General features: G+C 41.4%; 1 protein-coding gene across 1 annotated transcript in view; it reads left to right on the top strand.

Annotated features, from left to right (window-relative positions):
* The window catches only part of KLF12 (KLF transcription factor 12), a 123,153-nt gene that overhangs the window by 57,714 nt on the left and 52,508 nt on the right, over window positions 1–12,931 (top strand). Inside the window, exon 3 of the mRNA XM_062514792.1 lies at window positions 11,378–11,513. Coding sequence (XP_062370776.1) covers window positions 11,378–11,513 — 136 coding nt within the window. The remainder of the gene's footprint in view (window positions 1–11,377; window positions 11,514–12,931) is intronic.

Raw genomic sequence — 12,931 nt, 5'->3', positions numbered from 1 at the left:
TTCCTGCATTGGTGCTAATTCAGAGACCATGTTGATAATCCAGGAGTGCCAGTTGGGAAGCACTTAATGTTATGTTTTGCATTAACCTTTATCTAAGCCCTTTTCACACAATTGAGACTAAGGTGCTTTCCTGAAAAGAGATACTTCTAATGCGAAAATTAATGAAAATTACATCAGACCTGAGTTCAGACTCCTGTCTTTCTAGGTTTCAGGTGCTGAGGGAAACAAATGCAAGGAACAGGGCATGGACAAAAGCTTTTTCCTTCTTATTCCCAGTTTTGTTTTTCTCATGCTGAATTTTCCTCTTCCTTCCAGGTTTGACTAGAACCATTTAATTGGTAGGTTTTTTTGCAAAACCTTCTCAGGCTGTCACCATCCCTCTAACACTGTCTCCAGGTATTTTGCTCAAGTGGCTTTCTGCTTCCCCTGATGCTCCCCAGTCCTCCTATCACTCTCACTCTCTCAGGCAAAACTCTCCTGCTGGCTGCTTTTTAAGGCAATCCAAGCAAATAGTTTTTCTTCATGTTTGAATTCTCTCTTCCCTCCGGCACAAGAAATGACTATCTTGTCTTCTCTGTCCCATTCTTTTTTTATTTTTTCTACTCCTTCCTGTCTTGCTGACTGCTCTTTGAGTGCATTTCAGTGCTCTTTCAGCAGCTCCGCTTCATCTTCCCCTCCTTTTCTCTTAATATTGTCATCTCCTCCTCCACCTGTGTCGGTCCTTCTCCATGGTGTCATTCATCATGGCGTTCTTCGTCTCACCATCCTTCAGAGGAGCCTCAGAACTCCTTTTCTGCCTCCCAGTTTGCTGTTAATTTCTGCTGTCTATCCTGCCTGCCTCCTCTCTTCACTATTTTTTTTTTTTGTGTAAAACTGTAGAACGTCAGTGTTTTTTAATGACATGAACCTCATGCTTGGTTTGGATCATTGTTCTTTAATTTCAGCAGATATCCTTGAATACTACTGGCAAATCTTGTCCCTCTAGCAGCAGGTTTTCCCAAATACAATATCCTTAAAAATTGTTTTCTGTAGTTCAGAGGAGTTACTGCATTCATTGAAGAGCCTTTTAGAAGCTCATTGCTGATGAGGGTGCATGAAGGGCTGGTGCAGCTTTGATATTTCTGGGGTTTTGGAATCAAATTTATGGCTTCTCATTCTTATGGGTTTTTGTGTTTTTGGAAGACATAATCACGTGCAAAATTCAGCAGTCAGAACATTATAAATTTAAGTTTGCCAGATGAACTTTGTCTGCTGCAATAACATGGGCGTGGACTATTTTTATGGTATATCTGTATATAGACCTGGCAAAAACACAGGTTTTGTCTTCCTGCACATGCTATGTTCCTCACTGTGGAAATATTAATAAGTAGTAAATGAAGTATCTTCTGCTGCAGATTCTTTGTGATTTAAACCAGGTAGTACCATTAGATTACATTATCCATTGCCCTTGTTTTTTTTTAAGTACAGCCTGTTATTTCTGCCTTCTGTAAAGTTTATTCTGCAAAAGAAGATGCAATTTGTAGTACAAAGATAGAAATTGAGAACTGTTCCATATGTTTAAAGGTCAGATTACAGTGTCTGTTTGTATAAATTACACTATGGAAGAGACTTCTAATTAAAACAAGTAGCATTGCTTTTTTTTTGTTTCATGTGGAGTGATTATCCTTTTTGTGTTTTAGTAGACAGTTATTCTGGATTTGAATTGCATTGAGGCTGAGAGTTTCTATAGCTACAATTATTTTGTTGTTATGCACTGCCACAAAGTCTTTTGTGGCAGTGCATATTCCAGCCTGTCCACCTCCCCCCTGCTGCCCCCCAGAATGCTGAATCTCTCTCCCCCTGTTTGGTTGGTTCAGCTGGAAAAAATGCTAGTGGTTCTGGGAAAGCAGGAACAGGTTGGCAATGGCTGGTCAGGAAGAGGAGCAAGGCAGAGGAGAGGCTTATGTTCAGGATGGGATCTGTGCTCCTGAAGATGATGCATATTATTTAAGAGCTACAGTAAACAGTAGTTTTTGCAAGAATGGAGAGTTAAAACACAGGCTATAAGATGTGCTGTGGTATTTGAAACCAAGGAGGTTGATTTAAGACAAAATGGATTAGGTTAACCATAGGGACTTCCCTTAACAGTCTTCTACTTAAATTTCCAGAAAACTACTACTTCTAGTGATTTACTAGAAACATACTTAGGTTTTTTCACTGTAGGAGCAAATGCACTTTTAAGATTCATCAATATGATTTGTTCATGTTGATGTTGATTGTTCATTTTCATCGAGGAGGGATTTGAGAAAGGGAATGAGATAGAGGCATATTCCAACTAGACTGGTGAAGCCCGGGATATGTGGGATGAGTAAATCTATTCTGACATATCCTGAGTCCCTGCACCTTTTGGAAGCTGTTAGTTCCTTGTCTTCCATGCCAAGAATGCCTCTGGCCCTTTAGTTCTGAATTCTCACCCGGGCAGAGCTTTGATCTGCTTGCTTTTATCACATGAATTTGGATCCAGCCGAAACACATGCCTAAAACTTCTCATTTATTTTATCACTGCCTTTGGTTTTACTGTGCCTTGGACCAACCTGCTGGAAGCTTCCTGATTTCTAAAATACCTCTGGCCTGTTGCAGTGTGTAAGTTGCAGTCTGCTACCATTGTGTAGTAGTTTTGCAGTATTTTATTTAATACTAAATATATTCTGTCCTTATTATTTTCCTTGTGTACTTTTGATGATAGAGTATTTGTATACCGGATGCTCAACAAGATATAAATCTCAGTAGTCTTAATAGTTTCTTTTTTTGTGTAGATGAGGTCTCCTGGCATTGAAATAGCTTAGAAAGAGAAAAGTCTTTTGTTTAAAAAATGGGTTTGTATGTTTATGTACTCAACACAGTGACAGAGATGCTTAAGTATGTGCATATATTACATCCATGCAATCCATCTTACCTCTGTATTGCTCCATATAGCTCTTCTTTTTCAGGTTTATGGCAAATCATTTGACTGTTGAAATTATTTTAAATATTGCCTTTGATTGGATCATAGCAATTAATATTCTCTGCTAGATTAGTTATACTGTGCATTCATTGCCAGTTCTCATTCTCTGTGAACCATAACCATGCTAGGTGCAGTTAACTGCTCAAGCCATATAGTCCCATAAAATCTTAATAAAATCTGAAAACTGTGGAGTATGGGTAATCTTGCTATAAATTGTAATAAAAATTACCCCTGTAGACTCTATATTCTGACCATTACGTTCATGGATACTGCTGCTTTGTACATAAAGTTTTATGAAATAAATCGACCAATTCTGCTGCCCCTACCAGGCATCAAGCTGTTTTGATCAAAAATCTGATAGGTGCACTCAGAGCATTTTTGTGATACATAAAGCATTCATAATGAACTTTAAATAGGAAGAAAAAATGATGTATATGTGTTTTATACAGTATGAACCAGCTTAGGAGAAGGAAAATCATGAATAGCATCATTCACATGCACTTGGTAGGTCTGTAAAGACACAATTTTGTTCCCTAGAACACATTCAATAAACCTGAGTACAACACAGTCTCTGAGGTCATAATTTTAATTAGCTTCTGTACATCTGCATCTGAAAGTGTTGCTTCCACTGTTAAAAATGCATAGTGATATCTGTTGCAGTCTTTTTTGATGCTCTCCTGCAGACCAAATCCATGCTGGTGTCCCATCCTCTCAAAAAAATTTCCAAGAAGGGAGATGTTCATTTGTTTTAGACATCAAACTGTGGTGTGAAGCTGCACTTCCACAGTTGTAAAACCTATTTTATAAGAGTAACCAAGAAGGATGGAGATGAGTTTTTCCCTCTGCTTGGTGTTTGATCCGCCCAGATGCATTTATTATCAGAGACATTTGAGACAGTTTGATTTTAAGAAAGAGCAGAAGACTTGCTCTTGGCCAGCAACTTTCTTGCAATGTTTCAGATTCTGAACTACGCTGTATGCCAAAATTAAGAGTCCAAAGTTATGGTTTAGATACTGCAGTGTTCATAACTATAGTGTTTCTGATGCTGGCAGATTAATTGGGCATTGTGCTGAAATGTGAGTGCCATACAGTTAGCCATATTCCATCCTTCTAGGAGTTCGACAACAAATGTCTGTTTGTTACTTCAGTCCTTCATGCTCTGCAGACACAGGGACAGACGTGTAACAGCAGTCCTAATGAGATTCTTGTAAATGTTAATTTTGACATGTGAGATAGTATTTGGTTTTCCATTCCTAATGGAAGTAAGTGCAAAGCAGCATTGCTTGCAGCTGGAGATGATCTTTAACCTGTTGTATGCCAACAGGGACTGAAAACAGCTGGAGAGGAGTTTATTGGAAACAGCAAAGGTGAACCTTTCTGGCTTATTTGAGGCACCCCATGTTTCTGCTTCATTTAAACTTTCATCACAATAAAAATATGTGACTGTTTCTGAGACCAAGCCCATCACCAAGGCGTGGATGAGAGCTGGCAAGGCAGGAGGGGCCTCCCCACCATCCAGGCTGATGTCTCAGCTGGCAGAGGTCTTGGTTTCACTGCCCACTGCAGAGCTGCGTAACCCTGCTTCTGACAAGCAAGTCCTAGTGAGTGAATGGCAGGACCGGTTGAAAATCACATTATGAACAATCATTTTGATTAGCAGGTTGATAAGGCATCCTTCAGAGAAAGCATGGTGGGGAGTTAAAAATGTGAAAGAAAAGCAAACAAGATGAAACTGGAAATCCTTTCAAAGAGCATGAACAGATTTTTAATTATTTTAAGAGAGTAACAGCGATTCTTATTGTGGTGTGGTGTGTTGGCAGACCTACATGTGAGTATGTTTACAAAGTAATGAGAAGTTAAGTAAATGCAGAAAACTGAGTTTTTAAGCTGAAGTGATGCAGAAGTATTTCAGGATACGTCTGGAATTTTCTCTCTGGTTTGACACCAGCAAGCATCGTCTCACAAAGAGTCATTTCAACATCAGTTAATTACTACGTGGCTTAGCTATAAATTGAGGCAAAACTCCTAATGGTTACTTAGTTTTCTCCTGCTATTAAATATTTCATTCATCTTTAGCCCAAGGGGCTTATATTTGCCTTTAAATCAAAGATAGGATGTAGACATGAAATTATTTCTAGTTGGTGTTCATGAGCCTAATGAGGGTGTGACTTTTCATCCCTTTCACTCACAGGAAATTTGACTGGGGAAAGTAAATCAGGTTTCAGTAACTGAGAACTGCCAGTTGTGACAGCAGTGTTGTGGTGTATGGCCCTTTTCATGCCACCTGCAGGCATCCACATTCAGGGCTTCTGACAGTGCTTGGCTTTGCGACCAGGTCAGAGCACTCGAGGTGTGTATCCCTGATCAATCACTGAAAAGAAGCAAAGATGTTAGGACATACCTGGCTGAAGCCCAGATATGACAGATGGGGAGAAAATTTACCTACTATCCTAGTATCAGCAGCACATGTGGGAGGAGGGGTGCTGGGCTCTTGTCAGCCTGGAGAGATTTAAGTCCACAATCCCTTCCTTCCCAAGAGTTTCCAGAATGTGGGCAGGAGCACCAGATTAGAGAATGAAGAAGAAGAAAAGTCCCCTGATGGTGTGGCTGTGTGCTGAGGTTATTCCCCCTGGGGGATGGAGGCTTGATCTTGTTCCAAGGGTTCATCTGCCCTTAGCAACCGACAAGCTGGATCCTTCCCAGAGATTGTGCTTTCGTGACATGGCTAATCCCATACCATGTCAAAACCAATGCAGCCGTGTGCCAGAAAGCACAAATTCATGCAGTGCTCATTAAAAAGCTCCTATGCAAGTTTAAATCTCTTCCAGGATTGTAGAACAGGCAGTTTTGTCCTCAGAAGCAGGATCGGGTATTGTCTGACCCCACAGCCAGAATTAATTTTAAAGTCCTGAACTGTTCAGTTTGACAGAAATAGAAGCAAGCTTATATCTGATCCAGATCAGGCTTTTTCCTACTGGCAAGTGGCAGCTGGCAGATAGAATATTAATGATGATAGACTTAAGTTGTGTAGTATTTACTGGCTGGTATGTGCCTTATCAGGCATCCATTTGCACATCTTCCCTTAAAACAAGTGCAGGAAGAGAATTTGCTCATAGCGCCCGGGGGGAAACTCCTTTTCGGTACAGTTTGGCAAGGGCGCATTGAGAAGCGATTGCATGTATTTGTGTGCATCGTGAGCAATTCACTCCATTTTCTGTAGCAAAAAAGGATCTTTGTTTCTTGAGGCTAACAAGGATGGGAAGCACCATGGCTGCTTGCAGCCTTCAGCACTTGCAGATGTTCTTAACTCTCCTGGCTCACCAGTCTATTCAGACGGAGAGCTAACAGCTTGCTAATGTAGCTCCTGTGCACTCATTCAATGGCACCTTTGTTCCATGTAAGCAGCAGTCTCTGACTGGTTTCTTTTTGCTTGCCTCTCCTTAACCTCATTCACACTTTACAAAACCACCAGATAGCTCTGTTGGACAAATCTTACCTTTCACGAGGGTTGTAGCAAGGGCAAGAAAACCAGTTAAGGTTTAGGGCTTTAGCTTTATTAATTAATGTGTCTGCCTCTGTTTGGGAGTATTTGATTCAGTAAGCCAGACAGATCCCTTCTGGACCCATGGTCCTGAGTTCAAGGAAGAATTTGATTGTTAGGGCAAGGTACAGCATGAAGGGAGGTTAAAATGCATTGGCATGTTTTATAGCTTTCCTCCACCTTTCTTGTGAGTTGCATTCTGTTACTCACTTGTCCTCCACCTTTTTTTATCTCATTTGCTAAACTATCTCTTTCTTGTATCTCTTCACCCTCTCCTGTCTGATGTTCATTAGGACAGTAATTACTTCGAATTTAGTGCTTATGAAATGAGGCTAGTATTTATAAACCTTGTTGCCAGGAGTTGGACAGTTGTTCTTAGATGTCGAAGAGAAAGTCAAAGCTGTTGACATAAGTAGGAGTCGTGAACTCTTACGTGTAACAGTCCTGTGCTGCAGCTTGCACACTGCAGAGAATGGTGAGGAGGAGATATCTGTTAGGCTTTTGGCCAGTTAATTATTCACACGGCTCATTTCAGGGAGGAGAGTAGCTTTAAAGGCTGTTTTCCCCTAGCAGCTGCAGCCGTGCCGATGAGAAAACTGGGCAGTTTACACCAGCTGGCAGCAGCAAAGCTCAGCCTCCTGGTCAGTCACCTCTGCTCCCGAGTGCCTCGGCCACCCAAGTCTGCAAGCTGGAAGGAAGTGACAAACAAAGAGACAAAAAATGATGTATATGTGGGTTGACATAAAAAGTAAGGGAATAATCCCTAGAATGTTGTTTAATTTCCTTACAATCTTTAGTTAGGTTTTCTGCAAATAATATAGCAGTGCTTGAACTACCTGCCTTTGAATTTACCCACTGATGCGTTTCCATTCCTCACTTTTTGTCCTCTCCATACTATTGTGTGGCAGCACCTCATGATGTGCTCAAACACTGGTGTCTGATGGGGCAAACTGTATGCAGTGGGTACAGTAAATTGTCCCTGGGTAAAAAAACTACAGGCCTGTTAGTACAACCTTCGTGTATGTGCTAGAAGTGTATAGAGTAAGATTTATTCACCAAGCAGAAACAAGGAGAAGGTAATAGAGAGCTTTCATCCTGGCACATTCCTGTAGTAATCTAAAATCAATGCCAAATGTCATAGGAGTCTCAATACTATCTTAAGAACAAGCAATCTGCAGTAAAAATGAAACAACATGTCTTAAAAAGAATGAAAACAAGTAAGATTGTTCATATACCTTTATACCATCTCTTTTTATGCTGGCATATTCATGCTTAAGTGATCAGAATTCACATATAAGAACTGTATTACTGACTAAGTTATGTAACCAAAAAAACTTTCGTCATTTCACGTTTGCTTTAGCTTCAGAGCTAGCTACTTAAAACTTCTGCTGTAGTGCAAGTCAGATTAAACCTCAGCTAACATACATAGATTTTGTTACAATTTTTAATTCTGTGGGTGAATAATCAGATTTCACAAATGCATCACCTGTAGCATGTTTAAATATTGGGCAGATACAAGTATTTTTGTAATGAGATTCACTTTAAGGGGAAAAAAACAGCTTTTCTTGGAGGGCAGTAAGGCACTAGAACAGGTTGCCCGGAGAAGTTGTTGATGCCCCATCGTTGGAAGTGTTCAAGGTCAGGTTGCATAGGACTCTGACCAACTAGTGTCTAGTGGATGGCATCCCTGCCTATGGCAGTGGGGCTGGAACTAGATCATCTTTAAGGTCCCTACAAACCTAAGGCTTTCTATGATTCTGTGAAAAGGCTGGAGAATTAATAAAATACATAGTAATCTCAATCTTTTAAGAAGGAGCATTAGGGAGCAAGGCAGAAGTAGCATTTCTTTCCAAAGAGTTTTGTGGGGCTAAATCAGGTGACTAGATGGTTCAGTTGCTTTTAAATAAAATACTAGATTATCCCTGGTGCTAAGGTTGAGGTTACTCATTGAATATCATCATGTTTTAAGTTGTGATTTTAAGAAACATAGTCAGAATGGTGCTCGTTCTGTCTAAAACAATTAAATGTTTTGAACAATTTCTGAGTTGTTGTGTTTGTCTCATGTAGGTCATGGTTCACTGTCAACAGCCTTTGCTTTGTTAAGCAAAAGGTGTTTACCATACATGATGGAATAATAAACAGTCCAAACATAGCCAGCATTACTGAGGCACCTGACTTGTGCCTGTAGCAAGGTAACAGTAGTAGTAGTAAAGTGCAACTCTAAATGCACTGTGGTTCCAGAAGGGGCTGTTCCATCAGCTTGCTGAACATATTTAACAGTATCTTCCTTATGAAATTCTGTAACATAAAGTCCACAGCTGAAGGTTGGTTTATAATCAGTGTTCTTTTACTCACAGGTGGTTTGCAACTAAGACATAAATTAAAATTTAAGACTGACTTTCCCTCGATTCATCACTCATTTGTGGAGTGCTTCCTTTTCAAGAGCCCAGCTATTCATCAGTCCTACTGTTATGGCTGCACAGCTCCTGAAGTATCTGCAGCCCTCCCATTTTTCATTGTAACTCAGTCCCTTTTGTAGAGTCAATAAACCCTGTAACATGAGAAAGATGGCAAAATGACAGATTTAACTATGACTTTTGGTGGTGGTCCCTAGATGTAGGCCCACAGAACTATTCATGATCTCTGAAGGGAGCTGTGATACCTTTTGGCCATGGCCAGCTCTGTGGTTAGACAGAGTTGAGTAGGAATGAGTACCTTTATCAAAAATCATGTTGCAAGACCCACAAGAAAGTGTCCTATCTCTGACACTGCAATAAAGGAGAGCTCCAAGCTAACAAACTGCAACAATTAGCTCTTTAAATAAATAACCATGAATTCCCCTATTTCACCAGAGCAGACAAATGCATTTTTACACAAATCTCTGCCTGTCTTTCCCCTTCCTATGCCTCCCTTGCAGGGTCAGACATCTCTCCAGTTTTGCTCTCTTCTCCAGCTGATTTCAGTGTCTCTCAGCACTTATTGATCCAATGTGGTATTTCATGAGTAAGGAGAATTGTCTCTTTTTCCACATCCTCTGAAGTTTGTCTATGCCACAAGCAACCCCCAGTTCTTCTCAGCACAATCCCAAGTCAAGGTTGTGCCCTGTATTTCCCCTCTATGCCATCGCTTGGTTCCCTCCCCTATCCTGCCAAGTTGGGCTTTCTTCCTCTCTGAAGGCCAGCAACCAGCATAAGAGGGAAGGAAGGTCACCTGCCTTTCTGTTCTCCTCTCCTTTCCTATTTCTCTTTGGCAGAAAAGCTAATTCGGGTGGCCATCTGCCAGGTGCACACCCAGCTGCTCTCACTCCTCCTCCTCCACAGAACAGGGAAGATAAGGTGCAAGAGGTCAAGGCTCCAGATAAAGGCAGGGAGATCACTTACCAGTTACCTTTACAGGCAAATAGGACTCAGTGTGGGGAAAAGTAATGTATTGCTAATTAGAAGTAGATTAGGATGGTGAGAACCACCATCCCAAACCCCTTTTCCAGGACCCTGCCTCTTGATTCCCAGCTCTTCTCCCTGCCCATCTTAGGAGGATGGGGTCTGGGTGCTGTGGTTAGTCTGTAATTGTTCCTCTCTGCTGCGCTTTCTCCTCACACCATTTCCTTGCTCTACTGTGGGTTCCCAGTAGATGGTAGTTCCCATCAGGACAGTCTCCTTCAGGGACCTGCCCCATTATGAAGAACCTTCTCCCCTCCATCTCCTTGTACGTTGGTATCTGCTGGATTGTTTCATATGATCCCAGGACTGTTAGTATTGGAAGGGACTTTGGAGATCAACCAGTCCAAAACCCCAAGCCAGGGTCACCTAGACCAGGTTATACAGGAACACAGCCAGGTGGGTTTTGAATGTCTCCAGAGAGGGAGGCTCCACAATCTCCCTGTGCAGCTTCTTTCCATGCTCTGCCACCCTCGGTGTAAAATGTTTCTCACACTTTCTTCCCTCATTCCTCTCTTGGCCAGTTGTTTTGCCTTTGCTGAAACCTGTTTTCCCCGACACACCTCCACTGTGTGCAGGGCTCAGCTGTGCCCAGCAGTGGGTCAGCTGGAGCAAAAAGAACCATCCATATCTGGCTTGGGGCAGCCCTGGCTGCTCCTCATACAAGTCCCTGCAGCTGTCACTGCTAGCACCTGGGCACTTACTCCTTTCTCATGCAGTATGGTTACTGTAAGCTGTGGATAGGTAAAACAATCCTCCAGTTCCTGATCTTCAGATATATGTAAGACCTGAAACTGGGTGACTTTTCACAAAAATTTGTTAGCCCCGCTGACGCTGGTCACCTGAATGTTGGCTGCCTGTGTGAGGTTACACATAGTGTGAAGGATCCTTCAACAGCTGACAATGGCATTGAATTGTGTCACAAATCAGGATGACTGGGGTTTTAGATGCCTAAATTTTAACTGAGTGGAGTGACATGGGTTTCATCTTGACATCTCATGATGAGCACTCAGAATCAGAGATTGCTCCTGAAATCTTGCTTTCAAATGTACTCAAGTGTTCTGTGTTGTACAAAGCAGATGGAACCTTTTCCCTTCGCGTTCTGAAGCCAAACAGCATAGTTACTTGAGGGTAAAATGGGTTTTTGTTGGATGTGGTATGTGTAGTTATATTTCAGTACTACTGAGTGCATTGGTGTAGCCTCTCTGAATTCACAGACCTGCATGCCCCTGGAAGTGTTCACACCCAGCTGTGGCACCACTGGGTGGCATTGCCAACCTATGAGCTGATCTGGGAAGCTCAGCACAAGCAGGGCTCTCCAGCCAGAGCAGGCAGATGTGTTGTGTGCCTGATGTTGTTCTGGGACAAGATTAATTTCAGCACACTCATATTAATCCATTATATGTCTCTTTCCAGCACAAATGGACCCCCGAGGCCTATCTCCCAGACAAATTAAAAGTGACAGTGATGATGACGACCTGCCAAATGTGACCTTAGATAGCGTTAATGAAACTGGATCTACAGCGCTCTCCATAGCCAGAGCAGTACAAGAGTAAGTATCATGTTCCCAGACAAGATGAGTGTTGGTGAGGTGTTCCCAGGCCCATGGAGGCACTGGTGCTGTAGAGGTGTCCTCCCTGCCAGCACCTTTTCTGTGGAGCTTTATTCCCTTTTGGAAGAGATGACTGTATCTCTTGTCTCTCTCATGCTCTTTTCCTCTCTTTCTCTTTGCCCTCATTATTAGGTTGAGTTTCAAATTGAAATTGTTTCTTCCCCTTAATATACTTGGAAAGCTTGCAGTGGTTTTACATCCTCTCCAAAGAGAGACCAGGTTAGATTGCCGCTCAAAAAACATGTATTTTTTCCTCGGCTGAAAGCAGCATCAGGAAATTGATTGTAGTTGCTGTCAGATAGGAACTAGCAACATTTCTCCTGGAGGACAGTGTCATTGGAAGGAAATTACTGAGGGACTTCAAACAGTTTTTGCATTGCTATTATTTTTCTGTGTACTTTTTCTAACTGGATTGACAAATAACTTCTTAATTTAGTGCCCACACTGCTTGTTTGAAAAAAAAGAAACAGTTTATCATGAACATTAGCAATTCTGTAGATGCATGAGCTTGTTCAGTCACTGTAGCAGCTGGAAGGGAACCAACTGTGAGGTAAATAAGTATTAATATCCCCATTTTATAGGTGAGGAAAATGAGGTTATGCATAAAGGTCACACTGTAGGTCTGAAGCAGAGCTGGAAATAGAACTACAGCCTCCAGGCACTGGAGCCTGTGCTAGACCCACAAAACACGTTACTTTATCTGAGAGGTTCAAAATATGGGCATTCTGGACATTATTAAATAAAAAATGTGTACAATAAAGGCTATTAGACATTGCTGTTGTATAAACAATTATAGGAGCATTTTAATGTCTTTATATGGTATCTAAAAACATTTTGCTTTGTTTTCCTGGACATCAACAGCTGAAAGAGCTGACATTTCTAAGCCACATTTGGGGAGGGACTGCCTTTGAGTTTTTTTGGGTTTGTCTTTTTTTTTTTGCATTTTCACCAGACATATACTACCTCATCTTCCAGCCAAGCACTGTAACTGTGAATCTCAAACCGATATTCTTAAGCAGAGAGAGAGGTGTTTGTGAGCAAGGCAAGACAAGGTGCTGGTTCTGTGATGAGCAGGCTCCCTTTCTAACAGTGATAAAGTAAGGAAAGGTTTCTTCGCCAGTGAGGCTATTGCTTGATAGACAGGTCCCATATGTATTTTCAATTTCCTAGTCACAACACCAGGCCCTGAAGCGTTAAGTATTTTTCCTCAATTTATAACACGCATAGTAAGCCAGAAAAATAATAACGTCATGATTTTGCACTAAATGATTTTGTACTAATTACTGAAGAAAGGAAGTATAGAGCACTAGCAAATAATTTTAATATATGACTGGCAGGCAGATACTGTTCTCTGTGAT

The sequence above is a fragment of the Cinclus cinclus genome, chromosome 2 (assembly GCF_963662255.1).
Source record: "Cinclus cinclus chromosome 2, bCinCin1.1, whole genome shotgun sequence".
NCBI lineage: Eukaryota > Metazoa > Chordata > Aves > Passeriformes > Cinclidae > Cinclus > Cinclus cinclus.
The sequence above is the reverse complement of the archived record's forward strand: the minus strand, read 5'-3'. Positions and strand labels throughout refer to the sequence as shown.